This window comes from Gossypium hirsutum, chromosome D02, assembly GCF_007990345.1.
Source record: "Gossypium hirsutum isolate 1008001.06 chromosome D02, Gossypium_hirsutum_v2.1, whole genome shotgun sequence".
In the NCBI taxonomy this organism is placed as follows: Eukaryota; Viridiplantae; Streptophyta; class Magnoliopsida; order Malvales; family Malvaceae; genus Gossypium; species Gossypium hirsutum.
Window position 1 is genome coordinate 2,139,699 of NC_053438.1, and position 20,034 is coordinate 2,159,732.

General features: G+C 33.8%; 1 protein-coding gene and 1 pseudogene across 2 annotated transcripts; both read left to right on the forward strand.

The window, feature by feature from the left end:
• The first annotated feature begins 3,819 nt into the window (after positions 1–3,819).
• Positions 3,820–6,644, forward strand: LOC107934828 (wall-associated receptor kinase-like 8). 2 transcript variants are annotated; one of them, XM_041088009.1, is made up of 3 exons: positions 3,820–4,693; positions 5,475–5,633; positions 5,815–6,644. In XM_041088009.1, the coding sequence occupies exons 1-3, from the start codon at positions 3,985–3,987 to the stop codon at positions 5,826–5,828; spliced, it is 882 nt and encodes a 293-aa protein (XP_040943943.1). In that variant the 5' UTR covers positions 3,820–3,984; the 3' UTR covers positions 5,829–6,644. The 2 variants fall into 2 exon arrangements, with proteins under 2 accessions (XP_040943943.1, XP_016722829.1); XM_016867340.2 differs by having other exon boundaries at positions 5,475–6,644.
• Positions 5,915–13,112, forward strand: LOC107934829 (wall-associated receptor kinase-like 1; annotated as a pseudogene).
• The last annotated feature ends 6,922 nt before the right edge of the window (positions 13,113–20,034 follow it).

The window sequence follows — 20,034 nt, forward strand, 5'->3', positions numbered from 1 at the left end:
GGATGAATTGTTAACATGGAGGGACTAATTTAAGCAACTGGACAGTAAAATTATGGGATAGTAATTACACTTTCTTATAATTCTTTGGAATTATAATTTCCTACAGTTGTTTGACTGATAAATTGTAATTCCCTGTGATTTGTTTGGTTGTACAAATTGTAATCACAATTGCATAATTTATATTTTTTAAAAATATTAATTACTATAAAAATATTATCAATATTGTTGAAAAGTATGGAAAGAATGAAGGAGTGCTTAAGGGAGTGTCGACTCCCTAACTAACTGCAACAATCGTGTTAGTTTTCATATTTGAATTATTGACAATCTTTTGAACCAAATATTTGGGTTGTTTTGATATTGTGGAATGTATTTAGTCCATTAATGAATATTATATCACTTGAGGAAACATATATGGAGGACAAGATTGTATCATTCTTGGATCAAGAAAGTTGGATTGGATTGGATTAGATTGGACCGGATCATTGAAGACTTTGCTGCCAACCATCTTTGTTTACATTGTTTGTTATTATTATATTGTATTCAACTTATTTAGTTGTTGTGAAATAGGGATTGTGATAAATTTTCATTATGTTAGCAAGTCTCGAAATATTTTATATAATTTAGAGATTGTATAGGTTATTATATACTGAGAGAGATAACACTTAATTTGTTCAAGTTAGAAACTTTATTTTATGATTGTAGTGTGATTAGTAAAATTTGTTGTGTTGTGATTTTACTTCCTAAGTTCACAAGGGTGAATTCAGCAGTTTGAATATTAATCTTCAAGGTGCAAAAGTGAGGAAATTGTCACGAGTTTGTGATAGATTTGGTATCACTTATTGTAAGTGTTAAAAATATTAAATATTTCTCACTAATATAGGCTCCACAGAAGAGAAACTAAACTGTGTAAACAACCTTTGTGTCCCATGTTTATCGCAATGTTTGAAGGAGTGTCCACTCCCTTAGCCACTCCTTCCAAGCACATAGCTTATTTATTAGCAATTGTTCAAGTACAATAAAAAAAATTTAATTAGTAACAAAAATAAAATAAAATCATCATATGTAATAATCCAAGAAATTAGTTGATAATACGATTACTAACAAAAAATACCAAGAAAAATAAACATAATATGCAATTTTATATAATTTCTAGTATTCCATATTTGTTGGACTATTAACATATACTCATTATTATCATCTATTAGTCATTGATCGAGTTCTTCATCCTTTGAATTTGAATCTGTATCATTAATATTATCAAGATTTATTACTTATACTCTTCAAAGTATGAATCGTTTCAATTCCACCTACAAATGAAGTTAAAAAATATGCAACATGCTAATATAATCCAACTTTATTTTTTATGCTATACTGAGGTGATGTTAATATGAGAAATCTTTTTTTAGAGCAGTAAATGTTCTCTCAATCACATTTCAAAGCTTTAAATGCCTCAAATTAAATAGTTCGTGAGCTATCTCTGGTATCGTACCTCACGATATGATGGAAGAAAGCTTTTTGTATTTGCATAACTAGCATCACTATCACAAATATTTGGATCCAGAATGTAAATAATATGTCGCTTTGACTATAAAAGTTTATATAAACTTAAATTGGAGAAAGAATTATGTTAGGTAATAATCCTTTTTATAACATGTAAATTAGTTAAAAAATTAAAAATTATAATATATACCATTACAAAAAAGATTTTATAAAGTGTAAAATATAAATTTTTTTGTCATGACAAAAAATTATAACACTTTTTTTTAATAAATAAGTATATTATATAATTTTTTAATAAATAAGTATATTGTATTTTTCAGCAATTAAGAACCCTAATTTGAAAAAAAAAAAAACTTCGAAATCGGAAGAGAATATCAATAACCAAATACGGAAATAGATGAAATTCCAAATGAAAAGAACATGAAATTCGAGAAATCGAAACAAAATTACAAACAAGATTGATAAAATTTGCAAATTCAAAAAAATGAAAAGGGGGAAATTGAGAGAGATGAAGGCGGGTTTTTTTTTTTTTTATGTTTGATGAAAGCGTGACGGCGAAGTTGAAAAAAAAGAAAGTGATATGTTTATGAATGGATTGGGAATGGCACACACTTTTACATAATAGAAGCAAAGCAAGGAACTAGAGGTGATCATGGGCATCTGAAGAACAAAGTCGGTTTTCTTGAATATAATACTTGAAGTTCAAAGGATCGAAAGTTCTTCAGAAACAGAGTTTAACTGGAATTGGATGAGATTGACCGGCATCACAGCGGGACGGAGACGGCTGAAGGCTGGAGCGGAGAAGGCGATGGCAGCGGTGATCGCCGACGACAGAGGAAGCGGGAGACTGAGAGGCCGCCGGAGTGGAAACGGCTGTGGACGGGCAGCGGCGCTGGACAGGTCTATAACCAACTAAATGTATAATATATCTCTAATAGGAAAAATTCTTAAATTAGTCCCTATAAGTGACATTTTTAGCTTTTGTATTCTAATATGATTAATTTTAATTTTTATACTTTCTATTTTTAAAATTTTAGTCTTCACCCAAATAATAAATGTTAAATCCATTAGTCGTATAATATGTAAGTTGTAAAATTAATCTTTATTTTCTAATTTAATTATTTTTAATTTTTATAATTTTTAAATTTTTAATTTTCAGTCTAATAACTATTAAATCCCTTAACTAAAACGGCATGGCGTTTTATGAGTATCATGTGAAAAATAGCATATTGATATGGGATTGAGTATGTGATAATATGTTTATCGCATAATATTTTCAAAATAATAGAATTGAATTTGACAGATTTAACTACAATTTAGGTCAATACTGAAATTTTAAATTTTGGAAAGTACATAACATACACGGATTGCCATATGGATGATATGTCGAAACTTAATTAATTTCATAAAATTTAAAGATATTTTAAAAAATATTTTTATAATTTTTTATAATTTTTAATAATTTTAATGATTTTTAATTTTTCAATTTTAATTAAAAATTTAAAAAATTAATTAAATACTAGTGTCTCATCACCTTAGGAAAGTTAAAAAAAATTAACTTTTTTATTCATGTTGGGGTGATTTGACAAAAAAAAAACAAATTTAAAGGCTAAAAAGTGAAAAATTAAACAAATCGCTAAAATGATTTTTTCTATAAAGTTAGATGGTTAAATAAGTCATTATACCTCATTTTTAAATAAATTTAAAAAGGGTTAAACTATCAAAATAGTATTTTTGTTTACCTTAAATTATATTTTAGTCACTTATGTTTGAAATGTTATATTTTAGTCACTTACGTTATCGCGTTGTAATATTTTAGTGACTGAATCGTTAATTAACGTTAACGGTGTAATAGTAAGCTGATGTGACACGTTAAATCATCATTTCAAACGAAATATACCTAGTCCAACTTTACTTGCTTTTATAATTAATCTTATTTAATGTGTCTCAAATCTAACTTTAAAAAATCTTAACGGATTATATTGGATTAAAACCATTGATTTTGGCCGATTGAGTTTTAGCTCGATTAGCATTAGTATTGTTCTCAGTGCAGGAGAATGTGAGTTTGAGCGTGTTGAAGCATGTTTATCCTCCTATTTAATAAACTGATTTCGGATTTTCTTTTAACATTTTTAGAAATGGTAAGATTTAGGATAAGTTTGGATGAACGATATATTTATATGCGGTTAGTGTAAAAATAACGATAGTAGTAAAATTAAATATTATTATATGAGATAAAAAAAAAAAGCTAAACAGACTGAATGACATCCTACCGCCCATCATATCCATCACTATGGAAGTTCCTTGTCCCTGCCCTACTCGAGCGCTAAAAGTCGTTGAAAATTAATTAGTAGAAAACTAAGCCTAAAGATCCAAGAGCCCAGAAATTTCTTCGAACCTTAAACTTGTTCAATTCAGTCTCCTCCAGCCTATGTTTAATGACTTGTTGATCCAGCTAAGTCTTCACAAAGAACTGAGGAGACAATGGGCATTCGCATGGTGTTTTACTTCATCCTGCAGCTACCTCAGCTCATACAATCAGCATCACCGTTCGAAGCAGGTGAGGCTGGTTGTAAAGAAACATGTGAGAATGTTTCTATTCCTTACCCATTTGGAATCAAAAGAGGTTGCTATCACAATTCATGGTTTAGAGTAACTTGCAACAAAACTATTAATGGGACAAAGCCTTTCATCTCTCGCATCAATATGGAGCTCCTTCCTTCATATTGGCCAGTCGAAGACAACCGAGTCACCGTCAACAATCCAGTGACTTATCTAAATTGCGATGATAAAGGAAACAATGGCAATACTTCTTCTTCAAGTGTCAACCTACAAGGTAGTCCATTTTTCTTAAGTGAACAAAATATATTCGGATCAGTAGGTTGCGGTTATCTGGCCATTACTTTTCGCAACAATCAAACTGATCCCATCGCTGCCTGCCTACAACAAAGATGTGGGGACCCAATTTCTTCTAAATTACCTGGCTGCCTTACTATGGTTCCTGAAAACCTCACTTCCTATACAACAGCCTCGAGGCCCATGATAGATATCATAAGTCCCGGGGAAAAAGAATCCAGCAAGAGATGCACATCTACTTTTATTGGTGACTCTACCGTGTTTTCAGAAATAAGCATTGATATGACGCATGTTCCGGCAACGCTGGAGTGGAATCCGGTCAAATGCGATTTGGAAGGTGACCATTTACTATCATCACGTTACTTTTGATTTCTTATTTTATTAATTTAAGTATACAGCTTTTCTTTTTCTTTTTTTTTTCAATCTCATCATGTTTATTTTAACATCTCTCCCTAAATTATTATATTTTTGTCGGGTTTCAATTTAGGGTTTAAAGTTTAGAAAATTTAATACTTTAATTCATTTTTAGTTGAGGAAATTTAAAATTTTCTATTATTATTGTGTATTTTTATTGGTCAACTTTCACTTTCCAAATAATTTATTAGATTTTTATTTTTATTTTTGATAATAATTTAGTAAAAAAATTATTAGTATCAATAAGTGGTTAGCTGTAATGGTAAGGCATAGAATGTCTCAAATTTTGGAGACAATATTGTTGGGAGAGATAGTCACAAACCCCGAACAAAATGAACAAAATGGATATGCATAATACCAAAAAGAAATTGTTTATTAGTAAATAAAATAAAACACAAATAATATTATTACTAATTATATAATAATTGCACAATAAACAAATTTTAAATAAGTCATAAATGATTTTCTTTTAAGAATATACAAGTGAATTTAATAACTTTATTCGAGTTGATTTTCATTAATAAATTAGCCTCAAAATGACAATGTCTATAGAAATATGTTAGATTGCACGGATTTCGTAAATACTACACTATGCCAAGCATGCTCATATGGATATAATGCTTATTATTAACTAATAAATTGATGTATGTATAGGTGCTTCTGTTTAATTGATTGGTTGGTGCTTTATTTGTTCTTCTATGCAGCCTCATTATGCTCAATAGTAAGACCACATTATGTATTACCTTACAAAACAAGCTGTAATGAAAGGTGTGGGAATGTTGATATTCCATTTCCATTTGGGATTAAAGTGGGCTGCTACAAGAGTGAATGGTTCAGAGTAACTTGCAACAAAACTGCTGACGGTGAGAAGCCTTTCATAAGTAGCATCAATATGCAACTTCTTAATATTTCTTTTTACGAAGGCACAGTTCTCGTCAAAAATTCAGTAATTTATTCCTACTGCCCTGGCAAAGATTTAGAAAACAATGAGGGTAGTGTTAACCTAACAGGCACCCCGTTTTTCTTCTCACATATCTTCGACAGATTCATGTCTATAGGTTGCGGCGATTTGGCTACTTTTCTTGATAGTCCGACTAATGATCATCGTATTGGTGGCTGCAAGCTACCTCCTTGAGAAAATAATATGGCTTCCATTGGTAGATGCGCTGTCAATATTCCGTCGGGTCTTAGTTCTTTTGTCACAAATATCAGACGGATTTATCCTAATAATGGCAGCAAGAGATCATGCATTTCAGCTTTCATTGTTGACACACGTTTTCTTGATTCCCTTGAGGTAAATTCTGACCACAATGCCACAACAACCAATCGTAGAGGGTCGTATGTTCCCACAACACTGCAATGGGGTATACCAAAACGTGGGATCTGTGAGTTGGGAGAAGAGTCTGGCACCCTTTGTAGCCCCGATGGCCGATATTGTTGGACAAGCTTGAGCCAAATGCATCTATATGTTTGTACCCCGGATACCTATAATGACTATGATTATCTTTCCACTGATGTATGCCAAGGTATCATATTAGTACAATGTCTTAGGCTTCATTCGGATAGGCACCATCACATGGCTTTGCTACTTTATGAAGCATTACTATCTTATAAAATATTTTGTTTTAGAGTGAAATTTTGCACAAAATAAAGGAAAATGAAACTTGATATCCATATTATAAATGTCCATTTGCTTTGATATTTCTTAATTAACATTTATTATATGGATCTAACTTTACTTCATTTCGCAAATGGCAGAGATAGGTAAATGTGTGGATATGAAATATAAAAATTGTTTTATGCATTGTTTAAATGCTGATGGCAACGATTGTTCATCATCGTGTCCTGATTGATACAAATACTTGGGGGATATGTGCTGGCCCCTAAATTATTTGGATTCATTAGAGGTTCCAACCAAAAAGTCTAAAAGATCTCAAAATTTGCCAGTCATTATAGGTACGTGAACCTTAAAGCTCACGTGATGCTAAATAGGTATATATATAATTTGAAATTTTATGTTTTGCTTAAATAAACCATGTTTTTCATGCTAAATAGGTTGCAGCACTAGTATTGGGACAATAGTTGTGCTAATTGGTACATGGCATATGCACAAACTAATAGAGAGAAGAAACAACATCAAGTTGAAGCAGAAATACTTTAAAAGAAATGGAGGCTTACTTCTGCAACAACAATTGTCCAATAATAAAAGTAATTTTGAGAAAATAAAGTTGTTTGCTTCAAAGGAACTGGAAAAGGCAACAGACTATTATAACGAGAATCGAATCCTTGGTAGAGGCGGCCAAGGAACTGTGTTTAAAGGGGTGTTAACGGATGGAAGAATTGTAGCAATTAAGAAGTAAAAAATGACAGAGGACAAGAAACTAGATGAAAATGAGCTTAAACAGTTTATTAATGAGGTGATGATTTTATCACAGATTAACCATAGAAATGTGGTAAAGCTTTTAGGATGTTGCCTAGAGACAAAAGTGCCATTGCTGGTTTATGAGTTCATCCCCAATGGAACACTCTCTCAACTCCTACATGTGCCAAACGAAGAGTTCCCACTGACATGGGAAATGCGTTTACGAATTGCAATTGAAATTGCTAATGCATTATTGTTGAGTTTAGTTCCCATGCAAAGGTGGCCATGCAAGACATGCAAAGGTGGCCATGCAGAAAAATGGCAGCAGGCAATCGAGCCATGGTGTGCAGCAGCTGAAGCTTCAAGTTACCGAACTACTTGTTGTTTTAGTTGTATTTTAATTATTTTGTAATCTAGTTCATATTGAACTAAGTAGGTGAATGTTTTGGTGTAATTTTGATGTTGATTGACTGAAAAATCAGCAATGCAATATGTGCAAGCTAATCTTGTAAGTTTCAATGCATATTAGTGGTGGTAGGTAATTGATTAGGTGATTACTTATTTATTTGACAAGTTGACTGATATATGTAATGGCTTAATGCCTTGTTCAATGGTTAATGAAGAATTTCAGCTTGTTTTTCATTCAAATTCTCTCTTTCTTTTCTGTTTTTCCACTTGCAAGGTTCTTTTTCTGTTTTCTTTTGAGATTGTTTCTTCTGCAAGGCTCGAGGCTTGTTGTATAAGCAAGCTTAAAATCAGTTTGCTGCTGCCCTTTGCACCAACAATTGGTATCTAGAGCTTTTGTCTTAGTGGACCTGTTGTATTAAACCAAGAAATCAAAATGGCTTCTTCAGGTTTTTCGCCAGCAGCCCCACCACTCTTCAATGGAGAAGGCTTCCACATATGGCTGGTAAAGATGAAGACTTACCTGCAGGCCTTTGATCTGTGGGAAGTTCTCAACACAAATGCTGAGCCAGCACCACTGAGGGCTAATCCCACAGTAGCTCAGATCAGACAACATGCTGATGAGAGGACCAAAAGGCACAAAGCCATGTCCTACATCCAGAACTGTGTGTCAGATGTCATCTTCACCAGAATTATGGCCTGTGAGACTCCAAAACAGGCCTGGGATAAGCTCTAGGAGGAGTTTCAAGGCACAGAGATGACAAGACAACAGCAACTGCTAAACTTGAGAAGAGATTTTGAGAATCTGAAGATGAAGGAAGAAGAAACAGTGAAGCAGTATGCAGATAGAATAATGGCAGTGGTTAACAGCATAAGGCTCCTAGGTGAGCACTTTGATGAGGCAAGAATTGTGGAGAAAGTCCTCTCCACTTTGCCTGAGAGATATGAGGCAAAGATATCCTCCTTAGAGGACTCAAGAGACCTAGCTAGCATCTCCTTAACTGAGTTGATTAACACTTTCTATGCTCAGGAACAAAAGAGAGCTAGCAGACTGAAGATCACCAAGAAGGTGCATTTCAAGCCAAGGCCAAAGAAACCTCGAGCACCAATGCTCATAGAGGCAAAAGGCCTTGGAAAAACAAGCCTAAGCCTGATGCTGCAAGGAGAAATGATCAGCCCTGCAGATATTGCAAGAGGTCAGGACATCCAAAAGATAGATGCTGGTTTAGGCCAGATGCTGTGTGTCAACACTGCAAGAATAAAGGCCATGTTGAAAGGGTCTGTAAAAACAGAAACAAGCCAAGGCAGAACCAATTTCAGCAATCAAAGGTTGAAGCTCGTGTGGCTGAAGATAGTAGTGATCAAGAAGAGTAGGTGTTTGCTGTTTCTTGCTTAGCTACTGAGAAGAAATGTTCTAAAGGCTGGTTGTTGGACAGTGGTTGCACAAACCACATGTCGCCAGATGCTTTCTTGTTCAAAACCTTGGATCGAAACTGCAAAACCAAGGTCAAGGTTGGAAATGGTCAGTTTATAAAGGCTGAAGGAAAAGGGGATGTGCTGGTATGCACTCCTACAGGCAACAAAGTCATTCCAAATGTGCTATTGGTGCCTGAGATTGATAGAAACCTTCTCAGCATAGCTTAACTGCTCGAGAAAGGCTATTCAGTTGTGTTTAAAGACAAGCAGTGTCAAATTGCTGATCCAAGTGGATCAAGCCTTATGACAGTCACAATGACTGACAAATGCTTTGAGGTTCATTGGCCGAATAACTCAAAGTCAGCATACACTGCCTCTGTTGATGATTCCAAGCTCTGGCATCAAAGGCTTGGACATGCCAACTTTAGGTCGATGGCTCAAATGGTCAGTGAAGGCTTGGCTGAGAATTTCACTAACTCAATGGAGCATGATGAAGTCTGTGAAGTGTGTCAGATGGGAAAGCAGGCAAGATTTCCATTCCCTACAAACACTCATGGAGAGCTACAAAAAGACTGCAACTGGTGCACACTGATGCGTGTGGCCCAATGAGGACTGAATCACTCAGCAAAAATAGGTACTTTGTCCTTTTCATTGATGATTTTACAAGATATTACTGGATTTTCTTCATGAAACAGAAGTCTAAGGTAGCTCAAGTGTTTATGAAGTTCAAGACTGCAGCTGAAATTGAAACAGGTTACAAGTTGAAGTCAGTAAGATCAGACAATGGCACTGAGTATACTTCAGCTTAGTTTCAAGCCATCTGCAATGATGCTGGTATCAAACACCAGCAAACAAATATGTACACACCTTAGCAGAATGGAGTCTCTGAAAGGAAGAACAGAAGCCTGATGGATATAGCAAGGTGCTTGCTGTTTGAGAAAGATCTGCCCAAATCTATATGGGCTGAAGCAGTTAACACATCAGTCTATCTTCAAAATAGGCTCCCAACTAAGGCTCTTGCTCACAAGACACCGTTTGAAGCTTGGTTTGGATTCAAGCCCTCTTTGGCACATCTAAAGGTGTTTGGTTGTCTATGCTATGCACAAATACCAGCAGTAAAGAGGGATAAGCTATCAAAGAGAGCTCAGCCTGGCATTCTAGTAGGCTATAGCTCAGTCAAGAAAGGTTACAGGATCCTGGACCCCTTGACAAGCAAAATTCAAGTAAGCAGGGATGTAATTTTCAATGAAAAGGCATGTTGGAATTGGGAGAAGAATGCACCAGAAGTTGATTCAAAAGAAATGGTGCCTAACCAAGCTGAACTTGAGCAAATTGGTTCTGAAATGGACATTGATAATGTGCCTGTAAGAGGCACAAGACCCTTGGATGAAATTTATGAAAGAGCACAGATTGCTATAGCAGAACCTACCAGTTTTGAAGAGGTTGAGTCAGATGAAGGCTGGAAGCAGGCTATGGTTGATGAAATCAACATGATTCAGAAGAATCAAACATGTGAGCTGGTTGATAAGCCTGCTGGAAAGAAGGCCATTGGGGTGAAGTAGGTCTATCGAGCAAACCAAAATGCAGATGGCAGTCTTAACAAGCTGAAAGCCAGGCTTGTTGTTAAAGGTTTCAGCCAAAGATATGGCCTGGACTACCTGGAGACCTTTGCACCAGTAGCCAGGCTTGACACAGTCAGAATGATAGTTGCCTTGGCTGCTCAAAATCAATGGACCATTCATCAGTTGGATGTAAAGTCAGCATTCCTTAATGACTATCTGGAAGAAGAAATCTATATCGAGCAGCCTCAAGGATTTGCAGTCTCTGGCAAAGAACATATGGTGTACAGGTTAAAAAGGCCTTATATGGCCTGAAACAGGCCCCTCGAGCCTGGTATGCTCGAATTGACTCCAATCTGACCAGTTTGGAATTCGAGAGAAGTGCTAGTGAACCAACATTATATGTCAAGAAAGATCAAGCTGAAACTCAGCTCATTTTGTCACTCTATGTTGATGATTTATTGGTAACTGGAGGAGATAGAAGAATGCTGCAATACTTCAAAAGAAAAATGATGGAAATGTTTGAAATGTCTGATCTAGGCAGAATGAACTACTTCCTTGGAATGGAAGTGAAGCAGACAGCAAAAGGAATCTTTCTCAATCAGAGTTCCTTTACTATGAAGATTCTGGACAAGTTCTCTATGAAGAACTGCAAGCCAACAAGCACACCAATGACTATTGGAGTGAAGCTATTGAGGCAAGGGAGCGGTGAACCAGTTTGTGAGACTATGTACAAGAGCCTCATTGGTAGTCTGTTGTATTTGACTGCAACAAGGCCCGATATCATGTTTGCTGTTAGTGTGCTATCCAGATTCATGAATTACTGCAATGATCAGCACTTTCAGGCAGCTAAAAGAGTGCTGAGATACATCAAAGGCACCATTGATCATGGTGTGTTGTTCAAAAGGGCTGAAAACATGAAGCTGATAGGCTATGTTGATAGTGACTGGGCTGGATCATGTGATGACATGAGGAGCACATCTGGATATACATTTAGCATTGGCTCAGACATGTTTTGCTGGAGTTCTAAGAAGCAGAATTTAGTTGCACAATCAACAGCAGAAGCTGAATATGTTGCTGCTGCATTTGTTGTGAATCAAGCCATATGGCTTAGAAAAATCCTAGCTGATTTAAACCAAAATCAAGAAAAGGCAATAGAGATTTACTGTAACAACAAATCTGCTGTTGCAATTGCAAAGAATCCTGTCTTCCATGGTAGAAAAAAGCACTTCAACATCAAGCTACATGTCATAAGGGAGATGGAGCAAGCTCATGAAATCGAGCTGGTTCATTGCAATTCAGAAGAGCAAATTGCTGATATCTTTACAAAGGCACTCAATGTGTCCAAATTTGTTAAATTAAGAAGGGAATTAGGTGTCACTAGCATGGAAACTAAGGAGGAGTGTTGAGTTTAGTTCCCATGCAAAGCTGGCCATGCAAGACATGCAAAGGTGGCCATGCAGAAAAATGGCAGCAGGCAGTCGAGCCGTGGTGTGCAGCAGCTTGAGCTTCAAGTTACCGAACTACTTGTTTTTTTAGTTGTATTTTAATTATTTTGTAATCTAGTTCATATTGAACTAAGTAGGTGAATGTTTTGGTGTGATTTTGATATTGATTGACTGAAAAATTAGCAATGCAATATGTCCAAGCTAATCTTGTAAGTTTCAATGCATATTAGTGGTGTTAGGTAATTGATTAGGTGATTACTTGTTCATTTGACAAGTTGACTGATATATGTAATGGCTTAATGCCTTGTTCAATGGTTAATGAAGAATTTCAGCTTGTTTTTCATCCAAATTCTCTCTTTCTTTTCTGTTTTTCCACTTGCAAGGTTCTTTTTCTGTTTTTTTTTAGATTGTTTCTTCTACAAGGCTCGAGGCTTGCTGTATAAGCAAGCTTAAAATCAGTTTGCTGCAGCCATTTGCACCAAAAATTATCCTATTTGCATTCAGCTGCTTCTGTTCCTATTTATCATCGAGACATCAAATCTAGCAACATACTTTTGGATGATAAATATAGAGCGAAAGTGTCAGATTTTGGAACTTCAAGATCAGTTGCACTTGAGCAAACTCATGTAACCACTCGAGTTCAAGGAAATTTCGGATACTTAGATCCTGAATATTTTCGATCAAGCCAATTTAGAGAAAAGAGTGATGTCTATAGTTTTGGAGTTGTTCTTATTGAACTTATAACAGGACAAAAACCCGTCTCTTCATGTCAATCAGAGGAAGTGGTGAGAAGCTTGGCAAAATTTTTTCTACACTCAATGAAGGAGAATTCCTTACTCAACATTGTTGATCCACTGGTAATGAATGATAATGCAGAAGAAGAAATTGTAGCAGTTGCTAAGCTAGCAAAAAGATGCTTGAATCTGAATGGAAAGAGAAGACCTACAATGAAACAAGTTGCATTGGAGCTAGAGCAGATTAGATCATCAGAAGAAGCTAATGGCATGCAACAAAGTGCAGATGAAGATTCTGATACGGATGCCATGATCGAAGCTTCAGGTGTTGATTCCTTTTCAACGTCTGGTTCAGTTCTAAAAGATAGTGTAACTTTGCAATAGATGCATAGTTCTATTTAGTTTCGAACACTGGTTAAACGTTATTCCAATGGTGTGTTTCTCTGTAATTTCTCCCTGTATAGTTTAGCTCTTAAATGCATATCTAAGACTTATCTTTACTATAGTCTATGTTTGTATATGATAGTGACTAAATGCAACTAAGAATATTAATATTTATACTTATTAGATGAGTGTTGATGCAGTTGTATCAGTTTTTGGGTACTTAATCCAAATCTCCATGCTTATGTTCCAATATGTGTTAAATGTAGATTTTTAATATATTTTCATTAATTTTTAATCATCCAATCTGGTTGTACCACCTAATGAGAATGTATTAATTGTTGGTGTTGGAACACATGTAAATCGGTTGTAGAATCTTCTGATCAGTTCTTTCGCATCATTTTCTCTTTATTGTGTGTTTTAATTGAGTTTTGTTGGAAACATCCTTAGATCAAGAAGATATCAAGAAGACTTTATAATCGGTGGCGAAGTTAGGAGGAGCTCCATTCCTCTAAAATTGAAAATTTTTCATTTAGGTTATTTTATAATTTATAAAAATTTAAATTTAAAATGGTAAAATTATTGGCCTAAAAAAATAATAAAAGTTTTAATTTAATCTTTTAAAAATAATGAAATTATATTTTTATTATTATAAAAATATACAATTTAATTTTGACCCCTCAACAAAAATTTCTAACTCCGCCCATTACAGGCAATATTGAAACTTGTTTCTTGATTCCATTTTCCATTGCAATTTATTATTATTGAAATTACTTTGGTTTGCCTTACGTCCGAACTAAATGTTCTAACTGTTGTTGCAACAAAACAAGGATTAGGACAAGAAAATAGAACAATGCAATTTTGTAAGGAGAGAATGAGATAAGTGAGGAGATAAAAAAATCAACTGATGGTCAATAAACTAACTATAAATATGACAAAGGCAAGCGCACCTATCGAAAAATAGTATAGTTATGGTGAGTAGGATATATCGTATCCACGAGAACTAAAAGTACTAGTAATTACCGTCTTCTTATTATTTAGCCGACAAATTGAGGATTATTTTTAATCTAAAATTAACTGCACTAATTTACTAAGAACGCAACATAGAATGAAATAAGAAAATAATCGAAAATAACTAATGAGATGGACAATACCCAAGAAAGAATCCACCTAGACTTCACCTATTATTATGAATCTAAATTAAACGATTTATTCATTTGTGACTTGATCCATAGAAATCCCTAAATTATGCTAATATCTCTTTTGAGAGTAAGAACAACTGAGTCTAAGTTGATTAATTGAAATCTCTTTCTAATTAAAACTCATATCGTCTTATTAACTCGATCTATGGATTCCCTATTATATTTGACTCTAATTCGGTAGATTTATGTCGTCCTATTTCTAGGATTGCACGCAACTCTACTCAATTATGCTAAATCTACTCTTAAACAGGGACTTTTGCTCCACTAAAATATGCACATTAAGCTTGAATTAATATCCCACAAATATTAAAACAAGAAATAAGCATACATAATTGAGAACAAGAATCAAGTATTTATGGCGAAAATCAGAAATCAAATAATAAGATTCATCATAGGTTTCATCTTCCCTAGGTATCTAGGGAATTTAGTTCATAATTCTAAATAGAAACATCTCAAAGTTAGGATAACCACAAGACATAAAGAAACTCAATAAAACTTCAAAAGAAATTAAAAGGAGATCTTCCATCTTGATGGAGATCCGCTTCCGAGTTGATTCCGATGGCGTTCTTCGAGTGTTTTCTTCAATCTTCTCTAATGGCTCCCTTAGGTCTTATTTGTAAAGCGACTATATAAACTGTGGTATGAGTTTTGGTTCTAATTTTTCATTAAATTACATGATTTTGAGTTGAACATCATTTTGAAAATTTCGTACTCTATTTTTAATTTGGTTTTTGCTATTATCTCAAGGTTCATACACATTTGAGAAAACAACATGTTTTTTGCACAACTTATAATTTTAAAATTCTGAGATACGTTTGGCAAAATGGATGAATTTTTTTTGAAACTGTACGAAAGCAAAACTTTAAATTGTTTATTCCTAAATGTTTTTAACGCCACACAACTACTGTTTTAAACCATAAACTGTTAAACAATTCAGTTCAATTTTAGCAAACTGTGTTCATAACAGGATTAAACATTTTTTTTTGTAATTGCTTTTAGATCACTTCGGTGATCAATGTAACCTCAGACATCCAGTCGAAACTTCTAGGTCGAGTTTTGGTGTGTTACATTTAGTGGTATCAAAGCTAGGTTAGCAAAAACTCGACCTGTGTTTTTACGTACCTGTGTGCATGTGTGTTCGTAAAAAATAGTTTTGATAAACCATACCATAGTGTTTTGAAATGATTTCACTGATTTTGGGAAAATAAAAAGTTTGAGACTCCGATGCTGGTCCAAGTGGAAATTCGAGATTGTAAGATTAGTTCCGTAAGATTGGAATTGTAGTGTCTAGATATTTATCTTTGTATTTGGTTTCGAAATTGTAGATCTTTTAAATTATAAGACCGATATGGATTTGGTGATAAGCGAGATCGTGAGGATCAGCCTGGTGAAACTCTCGAGGAGTTGTTAGCTTCTCTGGGACGTGTCTGTTCCAGAGTCAGAAGCCAATGCAGTCCGCCTGTAATACCCCCTACCCGTATTCGTCGCCGAAATAGAGTATGAGGCATTACCAGATTTTACCGAATAATTTTTTTAACTCAATATAACCCCTTTATAAATATCTAATCTTCCCTGCAATTTTAAACCGAGACCAATCCAACACAACCAATCCATTTCAATATATTTTCAAGATAGATTTAACGTATTCATAATATAACCTCATCACATACCAAAACCAAGATTTGTTAGCCATACCAATGGCTAACCACACATTCATTTCACATTAACATTTACTTTACTAGCTTATACATGCCATTGATTTCCAAAATAAAGTTTCTTTATATACCGAGATCTCGAGGTTGATAGTGTGATGCGTCTCCGACCAAATTTGACCTCCGAGCTCTTAACACTACAAAATAGGGGAAAATGAAACAGAGTAAGCACTTTGTGCTTAGTAAGCTCATGTAACAAGAATTATACTTACCTAATATTTTAAATACAATGCAATAAACATTCATACATCCATTCAATACATTATTCCCCTATCATGCACAAACTCCACATTCAAGTTAGTTCAATAATTTCCATGTATCAATAATATATATACCATGATTGATGAGCTCATCAATTCCATGTTTTTCATTCCCTTGTTATTTTTCCATATTTATCCCGTTGAACTACTTGGCATTTCAATGGATTTCCAGGGGTACACCTAAGTGTACAAGTCCGGGTCCGCCAATTCATATTCACGTGCGCACATTTCCATTTCAGAGAGCACACTCCCGCGAACCTCATCCTTACAGCAGGATTACCAGTCCAGGCTAAATCCCCTGTAATATAAACTAATAGAGTATTGTCAGGATTACCAGTCTAGGCTAAATCCCCTGCAACGACAATTACTCTAATGAGCTTGGATCTGAATTACCAGTCCAGGCTAAAGTTAGACCCTAATTCGGATTACCCGTCCGGGCTAATTCCATTTTCCACATATTCTTCGGGAGGGCTATATCAGGATAGGATCACCCGTCTGGGATAGATCCTTTTTACCGTCAATTCCCTTTTAGAGATCCATCGAATTTTTCCTTCCATTCAACCGGGATTTATTTCTTCTTTTCATCAAGAATATCAATACTTCATCAATTATCATACAATAAACATACAACTCATATTCACAACAATAACAAACATTTCAAGCATTTAAGAATATAATTCAAGTTACACGAACTTACCTTAATACTTGTTCGTAAACAAAAATCTACTAATCCCGAACTTTTTCTTTTCCTCGATCTAGCTTCATATTTGAATTTTCTGGATCTAAATAATTAAATTTAATCATTAATCTAATACATTTCATGTTCATATGTAACATTCTCTAAAATTCCATTATTATTTATAGTGCATTCAAAGCTGTCTCACTAAGTCATAGTCACTAAATTATTTATATCTTGAGCTACAGAACTCAAAATTAAGATCCGTTAATTTTCCCTGAAACTATACTCACACATCTTATTACCATAACATTTTCAGAATTTTTGGTTTAGCCAATAATTACATTTTATTCTTTAAAGTTTCCCCTATTTCACTATTTGACAGTTCCAACCCCTCTTCACTAAAAATTAATTATCTCACTGTACAAAATTCGGATGATGTTTCCGTTTGTTTCATCTGAAAATAGACTCATTAAGGATTCTAACCATATAAATTATAACTCATAATCATTTTTTTTACAATTTTTAATGATTTTCCAAAGTCAGAACAGGGGAACCCGAATTCATTATGACCTTGTCTCACAAAACCTATTATATCTCATGATTTACAGTTCCATTGATTACATCGTTTCTTTTATGAAAAACTAGACTCAATAAGCTTTAATTCAATATTTTTTTAATTCTCTAATTCAATTTACACAATTTATGGTGATTTTTAAAAGTTAACCTACTGCAGCTGTCCAAACTATTTTAGTGCATGAGGTTAATTACCATTTTTCTCTAAGCTTTCAATAATTGATAATTTAATCCTTGCTCAATTAACCTCTCAATTGAGCTGATTTTTCTCAATTAAAACATTATTCCATCACTTTAAACTACTTTATAACCTTTGGAAATCAGAATTTTAGCACTAGACTTTAATTCCAAACTTTTTCACAATTAGGTCCTACAAATCAATTTCTATTGAAATTGCCTAATAAAATCATCTCATAAACAAATTAAAGCTTCAATTTCATTCATAAAATCAAAAACTAATGAATTTAGTAATAGGACCTAGTTGTAAAAGTCTTAGAAACACAAAAATTACAAGAAAAAGGCAAGGATTAACTCACTTGGTGCAAAAATCATGAAAAAACAACTTGAAGAAACGCTTAGGACGTTTTTGGCTGATGAGAATGCAGAAAATATGAAGAGAATTCTAGATATTCCAATTTGGTCCCATTTTTATGTTCGTAAAATTTGTTATTTTCCCATTTTACCCTTATTTCACTAATTCTCCTGATTTTTCTCAGCGTATGCCGCCCAAAATATCTTCTTTTAGGATTATTTGCATATTATGTCCCTCCTCATTTAACAATTGAGCTATTTAATCCTTCTAGTAACTTTTACACCTTTTTCAATTTAGTCCTTTTTACTTAATTGACTACCCAAACATTAAAATTTTCTAACGAAATTTTAATACCATATTACTAACACTTCATAAATATTTATAAAAATATTTTTGACTCAGTTTTACGAGATCGAAGTCTCGATACCTTATTTTTACCCAATTTCTTCAATAATTTCTTTTTCTAACTAACCGCTAAATCAGTAAAATTTTTCTATCTATATTTTCATACAATTTTCCTATATTATCAACATTCATGCAAAAATATTAAAATATATTTCTCTTTAAATCGGATTTGTGGTTACGAAACCACTATTCCGATAACTTTGAATTTGGGCCATTACACCGCCAGCTTCAGGTAGCGACAACCCGGAGGTTGGTACTGAGGCATTGACTCGGGTAGTGAGTGAAGTTCTAGAGAAGGTGGTTAAGGCTAGCTGAAAAAGAACCAGAGAAATGGTTCAAGGTAGGTGTATAGATTGTGGGAAGAAAAAATATCGTAGTCCTTCGAGGTTGGAGCCTTGGTCTGCAAAGCGTGTGAGGTCAAAGTTGAGCATTAGCAAAGGTAACGTGGAAGGTTCTAGTGGTGTAATACCCCGAAAATTACTACAGTAAGAAAGTAAAATATTATCCCTGATATAGTAAAATAAAGAAATAAAGTGATAAAAAGGGTAATTTTGAGTTTTGTCAACATTGTTGCCTAAGAGTAAATACTCAAAATTTGAGGGGTTAAAGTGTAAATACAAAAAATTTGAAGGACCAATAGTGTAAATATTTTAAGGGTGGAATAATCTAGAAACTAAGGAAAATGGACGAGTTAAGACCAAATTGAAAAGGTGAAGAATTTTGAGGGACTAAATTGTAATTTTACCAAATTAAGTGATGACTCAATGATGGAATTTCAAAATATTATAAAGAGAAAAATGATCAATTAGAGAGAGAGAGAATTCTAGAAGGTAATGATGATGTTTGTGATATTTTTAAATAATTAATTAAATAAATATTATTTTATTAAGATTTTATTAAGATTTTTAGTATTATTTTATTATTAAATGATTAATATAAAAGGGAGGAAAAGAAAGAAATTTTCCTTTCTTTACAATTTGGTCCTTTTATAAAAAATTCACTATTTCCACCTAGAAATCAAAAGAATTTCCATAGCTTCTAAGAGAGAAAAATAATGAGACAATGGGGAGCTAGAATGTCAAGTTAGATTCAAGAAATAGAAGCTGGAGGAGAGAGAAAATCAAGTTAAAGACTGAAATCAATAGCACAAGGTAAGAACATCAAGATTTCAATATACTTCTAAGTTTGATATTATTGAAAAAGCATGGAAATGATGTTATAGTAGAGTTTTCCTATATAAGGTCTTATGTTCTTGATATATTAGTGAAGGGAAATAAGTGAAAGTGATGGGAAATATTATAGAGAAAGGGAATAAGAGAGTTATAAACTTAGTAATCAATATCTTGCATTAAAACAGTTTTGAACAGCAGCAGTAGGTTAACTTTGAAAAATCACCATAAATCGTTGAAATCAAATTAGAGGATGAGAAAAATATGGAATTAAAGCTTATTGAGTCTAGTTTCTTATAGAAGAAACAATTTAAGCAATGAAATTGTAAATCATTAGATATAATAAATTTTGTGAGGCAAGGTTAGAGTGAATTTGGGTTCCCCTGTTCTAACTTTGGAAAATCATCAAAAATTGGAGAAAAATAAT

Coding starts and splice junctions, on each gene's coding strand:
- LOC107934828 (XM_016867340.2), top strand. CDS start 3,985: ATGGGCATTCGCATGGTGTTTTACTTCATCCTGCAGCTACCTCAGCTC. Junction 4,694..5,474: donor GGTCAAATGCGATTTGGAAG/GTGACCATTTAC, acceptor TCTTCTATGCAG/CCTCATTATGCTCAATAGTA.